At 44.5% G+C, this 18,616-nt stretch overlaps 1 protein-coding gene across 2 annotated transcripts in view; it reads right to left on the minus strand.

Moving 5' to 3' along the window:
• Positions 1-18,616, minus strand: part of FAT2 (FAT atypical cadherin 2) — a 108,608-nt gene that overhangs the window by 48,686 nt on the left and 41,306 nt on the right. For both annotated transcript variants that reach the window (XM_083728714.1, XM_083728713.1), the window contains exons 4-6: positions 7,983-8,044; positions 5,068-5,379; positions 4,105-4,315 (exon numbers count right to left, since the gene is read on the minus strand). In XM_083728714.1, the coding sequence (XP_083584840.1) occupies positions 4,105-4,315; positions 5,068-5,379; positions 7,983-8,044 (585 nt within the window). The remainder of the gene's footprint in view (positions 1-4,104; positions 4,316-5,067; positions 5,380-7,982; positions 8,045-18,616) is intronic.

The raw sequence follows: 18,616 nt of genomic DNA on the forward strand, positions 1-18,616 counted from the left end.
TTCTGTTGAAAAGAAGGACTATCAGGAGAACTGGCAGGGGAGAGGACATTTGCTGGCTTTGCTTCAAGGTGTGATGCTTAAACCAGTTCCCCTCTCTCTGTTGAGACTTGCTCCGATTCATGGATGAGTCCTGGGCAAGGACAAACATCTGTAAGATTTGCAGTGGAGCAAGCAACCCCAAAAGAAGATGTTTTGGAAGCCACTGCAGAGTTCTTATTCATTTCCCCACTGTTAGTTACAATTGGATAAGGACTTAAATAATGCACATTTAGCATCTGAAGACTGAAATAAGACAGAAAAAAACGCAGCTTTATTCTCCAATAGTCCATAAAACTAAAGAGCAGGCTACATAGATAATGAAAGGTAGTCAGCTTGAGCAACCTGTGGCCTACCAAATGAAATGCAGCTCACCACCACCAATAGTGACCAGGCAGAGGTTTTGCAAAATTTGCAAAATTGCGAGGTTACCTGGCAGGCCACAATACCCATTTGGTGGGCTGCTTTCAGCTTGGAGTGTCACAAGTTGTGTAAGGCTGACTAATCTATGGGTTATTCTCCAAGCAAGGTTTCTTAGAGCTCTTTGTGTGACTATACACTGAGTTACAGAATGTATCCTGCTTCTACACTAGGCATCATCTTGTGGAATAGTGATGCTGTGTTCCCTGACATCTGCATGACGTCATGAGCGAAACACCCTCCCATTTTTCTCCTTTCTCTGCCTCACCCCATCCCCAGAACTAAGAAAAGATAACTTTTCAGCACAATTGGCTAGCTGCATAATCTCCCCACCACTAATTTACAGCTTTTCCTGCCACATGAGGCGTGTATAGACTGCTCTATTTTGTCCATCATAGTCCACCTCTTTTCTCTGGGAATCAACTCTGTCATGTTAATCCTTCCATTTCCAAATAGCATTTCCTCTACAGCTATTCCCCCCCCCCCCACAAAGAAATGCAGGCATATGTTGAGGTGGGAGGGGGATCATGATCAGAATGGGAGTGATAGTCCATACTACAGTCCTGACAAATATTCCTTTCAACCAAGATGATCAAGGGTCTGCAAACCAAGCCTTATGAGGAATGGTTGAGGGAGTTGGGGATGTTTAGCCTGGAAAAGAGGAGACTGAGAGCAGATATGATAGCCACCTTCAGGTAGTTACAAAAGTCACATTGGGGAAGGGCCATAGCTCAGTGGTAGAGCATCTGCTTTGCATGCAGAAGGCCCCAGGTTCAATCCTTGACATCTCCAGGTAGGGTTTGGAGAGATCCCCTGCCTGAAACCCCAGAGAGGTGCTGCGAGTCGGTATAGGCAATGCTGAGCTAGCTGGACCAATAGGGAAACTTCCTATGGTCCTATTTGTGTTCCAGAGATCTGGAAGTAGAGTTCTTTGAAGCAAAACAGCAGCAACTGGGAGGCTTTGATGGAGGGGCGCCATGGATCTATTGTGTCATGGATAGAGCGCAGCCTTGATGCAGGAGAGATAGGAACTATGGCCATTTTTAAGAAGCTGTAGTTTCTGTGATAATAGAAACCGTTTCACAGATAACAAGGGGAAACTAAGATGCTATTGTATGAGTTCCTGAAATGGTGGAGCAAAACTATATGGAGTAGGTAAATGTAGTTCTGCTCATATAGGCCACCTGACTTGACACGTGAGCACTCCTGAGCACTACTTGGAGAAAGTAGTAAGCCTCCAAGTTTAAAAAACTATGTTTCAAATAAAATGAGGCAAGTAGAGAATATGTCAGAGGTGGTGAGGCACTGGAGGTCATCAGTGATCCCATGGGTAATAAGCAGTTACACTCACAAAAGCCTATCCCACAACAGGAGTTCCAACAACCATTAATGGGGGACCTGGGAAAGAATCTTTGGTCTGAGTACTCAGAAAAATATGTCCCTAAGGGGAAATGTGTTTCGCTCTCCTGAAGTAAATTAGGAAGAGCCAGGAATGAAAATGAGAGTGGAGCAGAGGCACCAAGATTTTAAAGAAACAGTGCCTTTATAGAAAAAGGAGCAAAAGGGAAAGGGATGGGGCCAGACGACGTCTGGAAGAAAATGAACCTGTAGAACTATTTGAGCAGACAGGTGCGGACATTGTCTGACTTGCATTATAAATCACTTGAGCAGACAAGTGGAAGGGAAGGGCGTTATAGTGCCAAGAGAAACTTTTGGCTTGGAACTCAAGGGCAGTTCTATGTGTGAACTCGCAATGTCCTCTGCTGTGACACTAGGGAAAGTCCACACTTTCTGGGGAAGCCTAGTCATCCTGGGATAGCTCAGTTGGGAGCGCATGAGATACAGGGTCATGGGTTTGAGCCCCACACTGGGCAAAAAAAAAATCATGCATTGCAAGGGGTTGCACTAGACGAATCTTGTGGTCCCTTCCAGCTCTACGATTCTATAATGCTAATTGAACAGTTGCAGAAACAGACCAGGGCTGGGGAACTAATGGTCCTCCAGAAGTTGTTGATTCCCCATCCCTACTGAGGAGCCCATATACCACTTTTTCCACTGCCTAAAGCTGAAGGCTGCATTCTGTTTCCTTCTCACAGAACTGTTGTGTAGATAAAAATAGATAGCCACATATCATGCATGCCACCCCAACCTGAGCTCCTTGGGGAATGGAGGGGTGTAAAACACAATTTCTAAAATAGAAAAGGAAACTCCACCAATGCTAGCTTGAGTATGCCAGCCAAACAAGGTAATGATTCAGGGCAAAGGATTACCCAGACCCAATGTGTGAAGGAGGTCCCATATTGTAAACAGTGTCTGATTTAGGAGAATAGATAAATACTGAGATTAAATTCCAAAGAAAATACCTGCAAGGGGACACAATGTGGGCAGACAGTCCCACACAAAAGTAAACTTTCCTCAAGCATTGTCAATTCTGTACTGTGTTGATTCTTGTCCTGCCTTCATTGTATTTGTACTCCATTATCCATGCCCAACTGCACCAGGCACAGAAGCATTCCTTGGAGGTGCCCTGAGAAGCACAATTCTTGCAGGTCTGCAAACTATCTGCCTTCAGGAATGGCTTCACTCAACAGAGGCAAAACAAAAACAAACAAACAAAAAACCCCAATGCCCCAAACTAAACCTTAAGTCTGCAATGTAATGCCAGGAAATAGGAATTATACACTCACAGATCAGTACAGCTGAAAGATGCATCAAAGATCAGTCAGATGTGCAGGATACAAATGAAATGAAATGAAATGATCTTGGCACCTAAGAATTATTTCAAAAATCTATGCATTCCTGAAATTCTACCATTAAATGTGCATGAAAACCTACATGAGCCTGGGGAACATCTTACAGATGTTGCAATATACTATAAAAAAGGTAAACCCCCTTCAGAACCATGAGTTCTTGAAGATGGAAGTAGGACCACAGTGGACACCCACAGATGTCCCAATCATTAATCCGAGTGTGGTCCATATCTCCAACAAAAACAAAAATGCATTGATCATTACACTGGAATATCTACCTAGAATGGGTCTCTCTTAACTCTTGCAAAAATATACAGAAGAGATTTGTATCTTTTGACATCCTTCTGCATAGTGAAAGCATAGGGCATTTCCAACTAATGGGGGAAAACAGAGAAGAATAGGAATAAAACATAATAGATTTTTATCAAGGGAATTGCTGGGCATTCATAGCAGCTCCCTACCAACTTAACATTTAAAGACTTTCAAAACCCCTTGTGGTTTTTCTCTCTCTCTCTCCTGTTGGTTTGTTTTTATTGCTGTGGGGAATAGTTATGATTACCACATATTTCCTGTGAGCTGCAAAGATGTGTTTTTGCCCGTTTGCAACACAAAAATTTTCATTTAAGGTTGGGAGAGTGCCAGAAATGCCATTTTGCAAAGTGCGATGGGTAGGTAACGCAAGACCTGCACAATGCTTTTTGTGGGACAACTGCTTGAGTCAGCCTCAATGCTGCTCCTTGTCAGCGCCAAGGCCTTGACTCTAATGTGCCTGCCATCTAAAATAAACAGCCTTTGTTTGCCCGGGGCATGTGCGTGCCAAATATCTGGGGAACCGAGGCAGCGTTTTGTCAGCCCAGAGTCACCCTCAGAGCTCATTTCCCAGCCGCATGCCACTCACCTGTGATATTAAACCAGAGCTGGCCGAGCCCAGCCTCCACACTGATCACTCCCACCATGTGGTTCACTGGGTCTGTTTCCATGACAGCAAAGTTGAAATGAGGCTCATCAAAAGTCAGAGGCTCTGAGGATGGGAGGGGCTTAGGGATCCAGTTGACATGCAGCCTCACGCTGGAAGAGAGTGGGGGGCTGCCGCCATCAGTAGCCTTGACCTACCAAGAGAGACACCAGCTTACATGCAGTGGAAACCAAAGTTGCTCTTGCCAATGTTCCGAGTGAACCTAATAGGATAGGACATCAGCCTTTCATGGTTCTATTGCCAGAAGCACCACAAAGTGGGCAGCCTGCAGTTGCCTTTGCCTTCCTTTAGCTGGTAGGTAAAGTGTACACCTGGATGGCATCCATTTGCTTGCCCCTGTTAACTTAGCAGGGTTCATGCAATACAAGAGTTTGATAGGATTTTTTTGGCATATGCAAAGCTGCCAACTCTGGTCTGACTCTGTAGCCTGCAGAGCTTGTTGCTCAACATACAGAAGAAAATAAGAAGACCCCTGCTGGACCTGACCATCTAGAGAAGTGTCCTGCTGCCCACAGTGGTCAGCCAAGATGCCTCCAGGAAGTTCACCAGGAGGGATTGAAAATAGCAACCCTCTCTTGCTGCTCCTCCCCAGTAACTGGCATCCAATGATGACCCACCAAACTGCTCTTGGACTACCCATGCAAACTGAAGAAGGTAATGGAGTATTTTGTCTTCTGCAATGTACGTGTTGCTGTTGTTTCATGGCAGGTTTGGGCTAAATAGGTTTCACAGGTTCTTGATGTAATTATGTTGCCCAATATACCAATATATCAATGAGACAACAACAACAACCTGAATACCCTCTTTGGCTACAAGGCCCTTAAATACTCAAGCAAAAAACTACTGTCTGCCTCCATCCTCCTTAACTTCCTATATCTCACTCACCGTCAATATGTTGTACTCCTGGACAGGAAAAGCCTTTTTGGAGAAGACCATGCCAGTCACTGGGTGGATGCTGAAGACTCCGTCACTGTTTTCTTCAAGGCTGTAAGTGACTTGGCAGTTGAGTCCCTCATCCCGATCTGTGGCAATCATCCTGTAGACTGGCAAAGGAGTCTCAGATCCTGTTTTCTGTGGTAGATTAACCATGAAGAACTTCTGGGAAAATGTGGGAGGATTATCATTGACATCTGTGATTTGGATTACAACTCTACTGGTGGATTTCAGAGTTGGATCCCCATTGTCTGAAACAGAGACCTATAAGGAAAAGCCAAAAGAATATCATATCTGAAGCCTCGAGAAAACAGTTAATGCTCATGAAACCCTGCTATGGCAGAGGAGAAGACCCAAGGTCCTCCAGATGCTGCAGGATGCCTGTAAGCATAACCAATGCTCTGGGATGATGAGAGTTGTAGTCCAGCAACATTTGGAGGATCTCCTAATATCTGGCAAAGTCTTCTGGGAGTGGTTGAATGTTACAATGTGTGGTTTGCCTACATTGAGGGTTAAGGGTTGTATACAATACTGCTGTCACATTTAGGCAACAGACTTCTGCTTGCTCAATGGAACCTTCCCCTGCTTCCCCTCGGGCCCCCTATGTGCCCTCAAAATCTGCTCCAGAGCATTGAGGGACACTTTTGGAGCATGAAAGGAGAGAAGAGGAACAGGAAGTCCTGCTGTGTGAGAAGACCCATCATGCAAGGTTGGATACAACCTTACAGAAGCTGCCTTACATTGAGTCAGAACATTGGTTCATCTAACTCAGTGCTGTCTATACTGACAGGGAGTGGTTCAACGGGGTTTCAGAAAGTGGAGATGCGAGGACTTTCTGCATGCACAACACTGAACAGCAACCCAAACAGTTCGGTGTGCATGTGTTAGGTGGAGAGATATTAGTGAATCAAAAACCAGAGACCACACATCTCAGAGATGCTATCCAATGCAAAGCATTCTCTTTTGCATTGACTCTTGCCAATAATGAATCTTTGAGCAAGCTAAATATAGCTCACCTGAAAGAGCTGCTGTTTGTAGAAGCTAGCCTGCAAAATGGAGCAGATTCTCTCAGGCAGCAGCCAGGAGCTAGTAATGTAAGTTTAGACTAAGAATGCCAACTGGCCAGATGGAAAAAGGGTGGTGATGGGGAATAGTCTGTCTGAATTCCCCCTGCTTTCTTTGGAGTTATTTGGTAGAAAGGCAAAGAGAAAGAAAGGATGAGGGGCATCTTATGTTGTGTGCTGGGATCTATCCGACCTCTGCTCCAGACCCAACAAAAACCGCTAAAGGGCTCCAAGCCTGTATTTGTTTCTGAAAGAGCTTCTGTATTCAACTTTCTGACAGAGACGACACTTCAAAAGTTGGCAATCTGAATATGTGCTACATTTATTGAAATGCATTGTTCCTACCAGCACCCATGAATTTTGGTATGAGCTATTTTCTCAGAATGTGTTTGAGTGCAGCACAGTGGTTAGAGGAATGGCCACAGCTCAGTGGTACAGCATCTGCATCTGAAGAGCCACTGTCAGTCAGCATGGAAAACTGCATTACATGGCCCAGTGATCTGACTTTGTGTTAAGGCAGCTTCTTATGTTTCTTTTGGAGGATGGGCTAAAACTCAGTGGTACACCTTGCATGCAGAAGGTCACCGGTTCAATCCTCAGCATCTTCAGGTTATAACCGGGAGACACCCCTGACTGAAAATATAGTCCTTACAGTAAAACCAGCCTTCTCCAAACCAGGGCCCTCTAGGAATTTTGGACTACAACTTCTATTATCCTTAACCACACTTGGCCATACTGGCTGAGACTAAGAATGGGTGAAAATGTCCATTTTGTTTTTTCTCTGTTTCTCATTTTCCCAACCTTAAGAGCAGTTCCCCACACATCCACATCAGTCTGTGATATTATTTTTTCTTAAAGTCAACGAAGATTCAGCATTCTAGTGTGCATTTCTCTTAATATACACATTTTCACATAATTTTGTTGAATAAATACTTTTTTTTGCAAAGCTAAAGAAATATATTTCACTAATATATGCATTTTTATGTACACTTTACCCTAATTTGTGCATTTTTGTACCATTACTTTTCCGGAGCAGAGTGTGAATTTTGAAGGGTGCCTGTGTTTCAGTTTGCTCATTGTTTTGGAAAGTGGAGATTGGATAAATTTCCCTTTATATGCAAGTGCAGTCAAATTCCTCCCTTCTCCCTGTCTGAGACTGATGTAGTCTAGAACAGGCATGTCCAAAGTCTGTTTCGTGAGCCTAATCCGGCCCGCCGATCAGTTTAATCTGGCCCCTGTGGCAGTTTATTTTCCTGGAGTAAAATCCTAAAAAAACCTCAACAACTTGAATCCTTAAAAAAAGGCCAACTTTGGTCAGCCCTTTGGGTTGGCCCTCATGGCCCTTCACTTCATCAAATCTGGCCCTCTTTGAAAAAAGTTTGGACACCACTGGTCTAGAACATTTCCTATGAAGGCCTCAGAACCTGCAACCTACTGCCTCTTAGCTGGGAGACTGCATTTCAGTACCATGTACTAATGAAATCCCCTAAGTGTCCATTTTGTCAAAAGGGGCAGGAAACCACTTTGCCCCCCTTTACTCTGCAAGGGCTTAGCGGCAAGATTCCTGTTGCAGCCTTTCAGTTAAGAAGCTAAGCCAGGAGGTATTAGTGAGGCTGGCACTGGGGGCAAACCCACAAAAATGCAGAACAAGCAATTATCTTCCTGAACAATTTGGAACTGATGGAATGAGTCCTCCTCTTTGGTGTGCTCTGACTTGCAAGGAAATGTTCTTTGAGGACTTAAAAAAACAACACACACCACTTTCAAGTAAATAAAAGTAATTACAACTTCGTCATCACTCACCTCTAAGATATGCTCAGCCCTGTATTCGCGATCGAGCTGCCGAGATGTGGTATAAATCAGACCTGCCATGAGAGAAAAAGACCACGATCAGTTCCAAGAGCCCATGTGCTGCTGTGCCTCACTCACCTGCCATGCCAACGTGAGCCGATTCTCAAGGTGATGCTGCCCTGAAGCAAATCTATGCCACAAGAAAAAGAAGCCCATAGATTTTTTTAAAAAACACTTCCTGCCTCCCAACCATGGAAGTTTTCCATACTTCGTATATTAACCAAAATGATTTATTTCATTCCCTGGCACCTCCAACAAGTTTTCCCATTCATCTCACCAAATAATGCAATATTTGAGGCCCTCCACCTCTGGAGGTGCCATTTCAGGCTTCAGAGTGGAAGGATAATACTAATACTAGTAATTATAATTAATTTATTATTTATTTATTACAGTGGTACCTCAGGTTACATACGCTTCAGGTTACAGACTCCGCTAACCCAGAAATATTACCTTGGGTTAAGTACTTTGCTTCAGGATGAGAACAGAAATCGCACGGCGGCGGCACAGCAGCAGCGGGAGGCCCCATTAGCTAAAGTGGTGCTTCGAGTTAAGAACAGTTTCAGGTTAAGAACAGACCTCTAGAATGAAGGAGGCGGTAAGGTGCCCCTCCTGCAGGAGGCGGTAAGGTGCCCCTGCCCCGCCCATCTGGCTGGGTTCCTGGAGGACTGAGAGAGCTCTCAGTGGGGCACAGGAGCTTAAGCAGCTAAGTCAGTCCTCTCATTCATCTAGCTCAGGGTGCTGGTTTGGGAGGCATACAGCCTCTGAAGGTAGAACATAGCCATGAGCTTCCCTGGTGAGAACATTCCACAGTCAGGGGGCTACCACAGAAAAGGTCTATCCTCTGGTTGCCACCACATATGATGGAGAGGGCAACAGCCTCCTATAGCAGTGATACTACCACCTACATCCTTAATTAAGGATTAATGATAATAATTTTAAAAATCGTAAGCCAGCATTTTGAACTATGCTTCCTTCTTTCTTGTTACACTTGTACCTCCTCAGTCCTATGGTCCCTACATTGAAAACAATGCCAACAAGGCTAGGGCAGGTGTTGCTGCATGCACATTCTGAGACGCACTTTATATTGCAAAAACATTGGCTCCATTTTGAAGGCTGTAGATTTCAATCTTTCCTGATGTATGCATGTAGGGTTAGCAGCATATCTTGTTATCTTCAGCTGCAAGAAGCTCTGGGAAATGTCATGGTTGTTGTTCAGCTTTCGCAAATGAAGTAACGCTACATGGAAAAAACCCAGTCGATGCTGTATTTTAGAGGAAGCTGATATGAGCAAGCTAACAGATAGTAGATAAGATCCAAGGGTGCCAGAAAGACAGATCAACATGCCTACTAGTAGGGATGGGTGAGTCTGTCGACTTCCGATTCTCTCAGTTTCCCCTTCGTCCAACTCTTACTCTTTACAAAAGTTTGCAGGTTTTAAAAAATTCTCAGCATTTTAGAACAAATTTCTAATGAACACATTTTTGCAGCACAAAATTTCACCTTCTATACTTCATTTTTGGATGTTATTTTCACTAATGCATGCCTTTTAATGCATACTTGATTTGGCTGAAGAACGGCATTGCAGAATTTAGAGAAACAAACATTTCAAGGGAAGACTGTGTTTTGGTTCACATATTGTTTCAGAAAGCGCAAATTAAGCAGGATTGCCTATAAATACAAAGGGAATCCAATTTCTTCCTCATCCTTACTTACTGGTAACTGATCAGCCAAAGAGGTAGGATTGACAGGCTTTAAACTTTATTATCCTTTGAGATTACTATAATTTCCTTAGCATCAGCGGCATTATCCTTCCCACAGACTTCCAGGGCTGATCTGCCCTAAGGATATAACAGCACCCTAATTATGGGAGTTGCAGTCCAACAACCTGTGGAGGACCACAGGTTCCCCATCCATGTCCTAGAGCAAGTAGTTTTACTAGAAAACCAGACAATGTCTGTTGATCCTTGCTCCCTCTATATACTTCTGTTCTCTCTAGTTTGGTCACTGGCATCATGCCTCTGAATCACCTTAAGGCAAGAGGTTAATTCTAGACCCATTGTTCACTGATCCAATCTCTCGTTTCATTTACCTGCTATGGGGAAATATTCCTCTAAAGGTGAAGAGACAAGTTGTAAACAATGTGTTGACACAATCCGTTATTTCGATGGCAGCCTCTGCTAATCTGCTGTCATTTATAGCTGGTGGGGGATGGGGGAACAATGTTGCAGGGGCAGGAAACAGGAATTAAAGTGAGGAGGGATTTCTTTTTATTTCAGGATACATGATCTAAGCAGGGTCAGCCCGCCTACATATCAGAGTGAATTGCACCATATCAGATGGCACCATGAAAATAGGGAGAGGAGAGGGGTGGATGAAGGCAGGAATCAGTGCCTGAATGATGCCGCAACACACTGTAAAGTATTGGACCTACCAAAGGGGATGCCATTTGGGTTCCACTTCAGTCAACAACATGCAGTATGCTGGCACTGGACCCAAGTCTTGAGGATAAAATATTGCACTTTAACCCAACAGACCAGTCTTCAAATCCAATTTTACCCATGATGACATATTGTTACTCCACTACACAAATACAGGTATTAGATGTGCAACCCCCTCCTAGTAACCTAAATGGAGCTCTTTAAACACTCTAATACTCACCTGAGGAACGTAGGATGAGCCCTGCTTGATAAGACCAAAGGCCCATCTAGTTTAAATGACTACTGAATACATTTTTGTTTAGGAAGGCTTTCCCTGAAGTGTAACCCAGCCATTGATGGAGTATTAATTTTCTCGCCAGTTAAATTGTTTTGTGGGGCTTGTATGGATGGTTTTATTGTGACAACTGCTATTTGTCAGGGACTGGGCAGAGGAGGAACGGTGGAGACCACCTCCCCATCCTGACCCTCCCAGGGAGGAGGAAGAGGAAGACAGTATAGATTTACAACAGTGGTTTCTGGGAAGTCACAGCTGAGAGGCAGCTGAGAGGGGGAATTGGGGAAAAATGGGAGAGGAGGAGGGGGCAGAAGTGGAGCAACAGCTGACAGACTCAGTGTCATTGGAAAGCCTCCCAGACCCTCCATCTCCCAGAACCTGGCAAGCCTTAAAGGTAGGAGAGCAATGAGCTCAAAGACAGAGGGCACGTAGCAGCACCCGTAGAAGTGACAAGTGAGAAAATGGGAGAGACGGGGGGTGGGGTGGAGATTCACTTGGGACATCACCATTATCCAAGAGGCTGGGTTCTATAGCCTCTCTCTGTAAATATTGAATAAAAAAGGACGGTAAGAAACCTTCCCTTGTCTTTATACTTTCTTGGGCAACCAGCCAGGAGCCGCTGACAGGATCCTGACACTATTCAGTGGGAATCTGCCTCCAACGCTGGAGGAGCACATAGCTATCAAAGCTCCTAGCTCTTTGCTCCATAGATTCCAGTTCATCCTCATAACTTCTATGCAGGCCTGGCCTATGCAAGCTGTGACCCACCAAACTGAACATAGTCCGTCAGTCATGTATAGTATAGCCTACAAGAGGCTTTATATCTTGTTATTACTGTTTCTCTGGGACTACAAAAGGTATGGGATTGACTAGCGACAGCAATACAAGACACGTGAGTTGGGTTTTGGTTTGGCAGGTTGCAAGTTGCGCTGAGCAGCTATAGGCAGAAGACGATTCCATGGGAAAACAGGACATGCTATCCAGCTCCAGGGATTGTGATGTAAGTATTTGGAACAGGGCTTCAGTTAGCAGTCATTACTTGTTCATTACTTTCTCCCTCTGAGGGATTATGGATATTTGGCTTATAAACTACGTTTAAAACCAAAGAACACAATGTGTTACAACAAGACGAATTTAATGGACTCTGCACAGAGCCCACGTCTGGGCTGCTGTTTGTTTATTTCATCCTTACATCTAAGCATGAGCAGAAGATCCCAAGGGCAACAACGAAACTATAAAGGAATGTTTGCATTCCTCTTCGCGGCCATGAAGAAAGCTTCGGGCAAAGCACTTAAGCATGTGGTCTCTGAAGTGCAGCCCAAAGGTCTTTGCAAAATTGGGTCCTACATATGGAGCCAGGATGACTCATGCAGAGCAGAAAATGAACGCACCGTGCGGAGGTGCTTGTTGACAGCTGCCCCTTACAGATGTTCTCACACAGGTGAGGAGGAGGCTGGCATCCTGGCAACAACTCCACCTCTTCCTACACGTATTCAGTCCACACACTGAAGGCCAAATTAGATGTGATGCTATTAATGTCCTCCCATACCAATGTTTTGGTCCTTGGTGAGCTTTCGTCCTCACTGCTACAGCAGCCTGTCTTCTCTCAGTCTAGGCCCAACTGAGGAACTCAAGGAAATGGTGGGAGCACCTACTGCTGTTCCTCCTTCTCTTCACCCCAACTTCTTCACTAGGCTGGGCATTCAGGGCAGGCAGTGAGGAACCTGCAGGGGTGTCCCAGCATGCAACAGTGAGCCACTTCACTGAGCTGTGGGCCTTACAACTGCTTGAGGGAGCCAACCCCCTGATGCCAGCCATGTCCCCACCTCCTGGCCAGGCATCTTCTTCCATATTACCCTCCCCACCTTCTAAAACCAACAGCTGAGGCCTTCCCTTTCTCTCTGTTATAAGCAGGTAACAACTAGAGAGAAGGCCCTTTCAGGCTTGGCACCCCGTATATTGAATGTCCTCACCTGGCACCAAGGCTCCAAATCTTGTTTGTACTCTATGGTTTCTTGCATTTTGATATTTTTAATCCTGAAACTAACCTGAAACCAACTTCGGCAAAGGGAGGTTTATAAATATTCTAAACAAATCAACTGGCTGTGTGACTCAAGGTCCATAACATAATGGGCTTCCCCACCCATCAACCATATCATTGAGGCTGCTAATTATGGCAAGAAAACCCACAGCATTTGACTCACATGGCACACTCACAGCTTCCCCAATGGGGGATGGGGAGCTCACCACAAGGATCCTGGTTTTGATAGCAAAACTAAAGGCAAATTCTCCATTAAGAGGAGAATGGGCAGGTAGAGACAGATTTGTGTGGTAATACGAAAAGTGACTCACTGCGGTTTTGGTGCTCTGCAGAAGCTGAGTGTTCCTCCTATATTTTATGACCTCATTTACTTGTGAGTAAGCTTTAAAATAAACTAACAGAGCAATAAGAAATTGCCACTTTCCCCTCACTCACATTTGGGGGAAAAACAACATCACAACACCGATTGAAAGGGTTCTCATCCCAATTCCCGTGGCAATAGTTTAAGGAATTGCAACAAGACCTTTAACTATTTGCTGTCTCTCAGCATATCGTGCACCAGAGGGAGAACTATATACAACAGCTTGAGCTCCTTGTAAGAAAGGTGGAATAGAAATGTAATAAATAAAAGTAAAAAAGGAAGCTTCACAGGACAGGGAGACAGCACAAGGGAAAGGAATCCTAAAACTGGTATCATATGAGCTGTGATGAAGAATAATGCAGTAGATGACACAAAAGCAAAGAACTAATAATTTTTACTCTGCTGGATTGCTGGTATGAGATATTAAAAATATATAAAAAGGAAGAAAATGTGTTACTTCCTGAAATGTAGCACCTTTATTCTTATTAACCTATTTTTAATTTTTACCAAATAAAAAACCCTAAACAGAGAAAATGTACATTGAAGGAGCCAAGTGTGAAGGCCAATGCACAATTTTTAAACAAATCAACATCCCGAAATTATTGTTTTTCTGGAAGACAATCGGAGAGAACCCAAAGCATCCTGGAACTTTTGAATAATAAGAATAAAACTGGGAGAATCTGCAACTAATCCTTATTACATGGAGCCCCTTTGGGGCATTTGCAAGGGAGAATTGGCAGGTACTTATTCCTCTCACTACCAAACTCTTCTTTGCAAATGTCTCCCACCATTTTTTTACCCTAGCCACAATTAATTCTGGTTTAAGAGCCTGGAGAAGCATTTGCAGGGGAGAATCATTAGGTGGGAGAAGAGAGAGCACCTACATCTTCTTCCTGATGCTCCCATAATGCACAATGACCACATGTTAAATCAGGAGTAATACGTCTGCCTTCCCACCCCCTGCTCCCTGCTTTGGGGTTTATTTCCCCAATTTCTCTCATCCTGCTTTTAATTGTTTTGCTCCCTGACAAGGCAGTTGTACTTTTAGAGGGAGATCTTGTTTGGCTGCCCTGTTATTCCAGTCCATGCCACACACCCCACTGATTTCCTTACAAGGTCTGTTAAACACCCTGTAATGAGATATGAGAGCAATTGTGGTTAATGGTTAATTGCACTAATTCCAAAATAGAGCTGTGATGTTTTTGCTCCTGCACACAAATATGAGATGTGTTGACATGGATCCATGTACCACACATCTAGGAAGATGCAGTGACATGGAGCTGGCATTAAGGAGAAACTAATTAGAGTGTATGCACTTTCTTATTTAACTGCTGCTCATTTTCCTATAAAAAGCAAAGGGTTAGAAATACAGGCAGGCTGCAGCATCTAAAGCTTTTATTCCCCCAAAGATATACACTTTTATTTTTTGCCACTTTAGACAGAAAAAAATAAATTCTTTTTCACTATTAATAAGCATGCTGTCCTTCTTCACTACACTTCACATTTTTAGGTGTACGCCTAAGATGTTTTAAATGAATACCTACAAATCTAAAGTGTCAATGTGACTAAAATATTTGGAAAACTGATGTCCAGAGCATAAACATTACTGTTTTATTTAGCTGGGCTTGGTGGTGGTGGATTGAATAGAGGTGTCCCTCTATTTGGTTCTCTCGGCTGAGCTGGTTTCCTGTCAGTCCCTACAGTGCTGAGTGACCTTTGCCTTTTGCCCCCACTGAATGGGCAGGTTGGCAGGAGGCCCACAAGATGTTTGTTAGAATTCCTGCTCCGTGATTACAGTCATGGGATTTTTGTCTGTCACATGATGGTGTATGTGAGGGAGACAGGATGTTTGTGTTACTGTGTTCCGTGAAGTGGGACTATTGTCCTTTGTTCTTCCTCTTTGCTATCTGATGCTAGAGAGAGAAGGAGCCATGTTGCAGTGCTCCATATGTGTTTATATGTAAATAAAGTAGATTAGCCAAAATGCTGAGTTGCTGAGGTCTGTTACACAAACTGCGAAGACTCTGCAGATCCCTAAGTGTGCCACTATCTCTTGGCATCAGTTGCTGTGATGTTCGGGCTGAAGAAAGCTTTTGTAGCTCCCGAACTATCGACCAGGAGGGAGAGAACATGCCAGTCTCTGCCAGGGTCCTACTCGAGTGTAGGACGAGCTCCTGACAGTTTCCCTGCCAGCAGAATCCAGTGGAAAGCCCTGGGGAAGAGGTGGAGCTGAACCAATCCAGGAGCCACTGGACCTCACACTCTGGAGCTGGGGCAGGGGCAGGGATCAGCTCCGATCATCCAGCTTGCCACCTCCCACTGTGATGTGTGACCAAGCTGTGAAGGTGACTCTACTGTTTCTCAAAGCCACAAAGATGAGGGGTGAAGAATGCAGCCCTACTTACTGTAAATAAACAAGCCTTTGGGTGGGTTTAGGAGTTAGAAGGCGGGCTTGACCCTCAAAATGTATTCATGAAGCAATATTCAACACATTTTCAAGTATCTGTGTACCGTGGTACCTCAGGTTACATACACTTCAGGTTATAGACTCCGTTAACCCAGAAATATTACCTTGGGTTAAGAACTTTGCTTCCGGATGAGAACAGAAATCATGCAGCGGTGGCGCAGCAGCAGCAGGAGGCCCCATTAGCTAAAGTGGTGCTTCAGATTAAGAACAGTTTCAGGTTAAGTACGGACCTCTGGAACGAATTAAGTACTTAACCCGAGTTAAGTACAACCATGTACAACCATGAGTTAAAGACATTTTTGAAAGGCCCAGAGTCCTCAAATCCCTCATCCATTGATGCTGCTAACACTGCATTGGCATAAAGTAACATCTGTGCCCTCTGCCGAAAATCACCAAGAGGGAAATGACTAGAGCGCTAGGTCTCTTAGAAACGCCGGGGCAATCCTTCCTATTAGGCTGTTGCCCTAGTTAATCGGTAACCTGAGTGGCTTCATTACTAAACTCCTGAAAAGCCCAGCACCAAAGTGTTTATGTTGATCAATCAATTTGGGTTACAAATGGACTGACACCTGCCTATAGCTCTGAAGTGTCTTCCACACTCACTGCAGAATTGGATTCATGTCGTCCTGTGTCTGTGTGCTCTACATAATTCAAAGGCCTCTCAAAAGTAGTGTTTTCCAGTCGCAGAAAAAGAGTCCAGTAGTGTTTTGCTGATTGATAAGAAACTTAGAATCCTTCCTTGCTAAGCCTTCCCTGCCCACTCCCCAAATCCTGGAATTAAAAAGGTAAAGGTAAAGAGACCCCTGACCATTAGCTGACAGTAAATCTTAAGTTTGATCCGGGAGGTGGAAATCAGGTGAGCAGGACTTGCTTAAACCAGGATGAGTAAATTATGGAGTCCATCCTTTCCCTAGCCGAATTAAGGTTGCTGACGTAAGGAACCCGAGAGATGGCTGTGGTACAAACTCGTGGTTGTCATAGCTTCCTCTATGGAATTACAGGTGCTGCCATTTTGTAAAGGCGGTGGGTATTCTTTAAAATAATGTTTATTCTTTGAATTCTTGTTTGGTGTTTCTTACTTTGAGTGGGATTGGAAAGGAAATGCTGCATGCGCAGCAGATAAATGTCACAAATAAATACATTCTGTTTTGGTACTTCTGAGCATATTTGGAAATTCTGTGAGTCTGTGGCATTTTAAAAGAACAAAATCACCGCACCGATATGTCACCTTTCCTCCAAGGAGACATCCATGTCCCCCCAGTTTTATCCTGCAATAACCCTGTGACACAAGTTATACTGAGAGACTGTGGCTGACACAGGTCACCCAGTAAGCTTTATGTCTCATTGGAGGTTTGAACCCAGGACTCCCAGGTCCTCACTCAGCACTGTATTACAGTGGTGCAAATGGGCCCTGAAAGTACTTCTGTGTGTGCCGAATTGTCCTTTAGAATCTGCTCAGGCCTCAGAAAATGGTACATAGTCTCACATTGTGTGATGGGGAATGAGTGACTACACTTTATGGCAAAGTAACTGACCTGCATATGCTAGCAGATTTTGCCATGGTGTTTGTGCCTCAGGGTACATTTCTAAACCATGGGGGCAAAGCATTTGGGTTTCTTTACTCCTGGTTTGGAGTTTGCTACCTATATGGCTGAGCTCACATGGCTGAGAATTGGGAACGTATCGTTTCTGCCTGCAGTTATGGAATGCCTGGCTTCTGCTTTTCGTCAAGCAAAGAGAAAGAACATCCAGTCATGTCAGAACAGAAGCAGAAATATTAACACTGCACAGTTGGCCAAGCATAAAAAACCCCCCAATTTCTCTTGGCAAAGGTGGAGCTGAGGACAAAGTCCTGGTCCAAGCTTATTAGAACTTAAGGATTTAAAAGAATGTGAACCAAGTTACTGGGCATGTCTGTGTACGTTGTGGGAGGGGGGTACCAACTAAATGAGATTTAAGTGGTTTGCCTAAAATTTGCTATTTAGCAACAATTTGCATTCCTTATTCTTTTGAACTCCTAGGTACTGAGAGTGTGAGAACATAATTCTCCCCACCCATCCAGATCCTGTAAATTCCTACAAATTGCAGCATTTGGTTTAGGGTCCAGATTTTTCAGGATCCAGGTTGTCTATTTGAAGAGGATGACCAACATGGTTTCAAAAAGAGCATTGCTCCTGACTCAAGTTACTCATCACCTGACACGTTGAACCTATGCAATTTCATAAGCTGTGGTCGACATCTTTCAACATCTTCAGAGAAGCCTAGACCAATGCAGATATCAGGGGCTAGTATCTTATTGCTTTGGTTTGCAAGAAGCAGGTGTCCATAACAAACACTTATAATATAAATGCATATATGAAGTTAGTGGCTAACTGCTGCAAATTGCATCATGTCTTCTGCTACACATTGTATTACATACTGGGGACTGTGGGGTGGTGGCAATATTAAACCAGCTTTTCACTTTGATGAATATGTGTGTAACTGGGATATTAGGTAAAGGTAAAGGTACCCCTGCCCGTACGGGCCAGTCTTGCCAGACTCTGGGGTTGTGCGCCCATCTCACTCAAGAGGCCAGGGGCCAGCACTGTCCAGAGACACTTCCGGGTCACGTGGCCAGCGTGACATCGCTGCTCTGGCGAGCCAGAGCCGCACACGGAAATGCCGTTTACCTTCCCGCTGGTAAGCGGTCCCTATTTATCTACTTGCACCCGGGGGTGCTTTCGAACTGCTAGGTTGGCAGGCGCTGGGACCGAGCAGCGGGAGCGCACCCTGCCGCAGGGATTCGAACCGCCGACCTTTCGATCGGCAAGTCCTAGGCGCTGAGGCTTTAACCCACAGCGCCACCTGCGTCCCTGGGATATTACTTCTCTCTTAATCAGGGGTAGGCAACCTAAGGCACATGGGCCAGATGTGGCCCAATCGCCTTCTCTATCCGGCCCCGCGGATGGTCCAGGAATCAGCGTGTTTTTACATGAGTAGAATGTGCCCTTTAATTTAAAATGCAT

Source organism: Podarcis gaigeae (assembly GCF_964106915.1).
Source record: "Podarcis gaigeae genome assembly, chromosome: 2".
NCBI lineage: Eukaryota > Metazoa > Chordata > Lepidosauria > Squamata > Lacertidae > Podarcis > Podarcis gaigeae.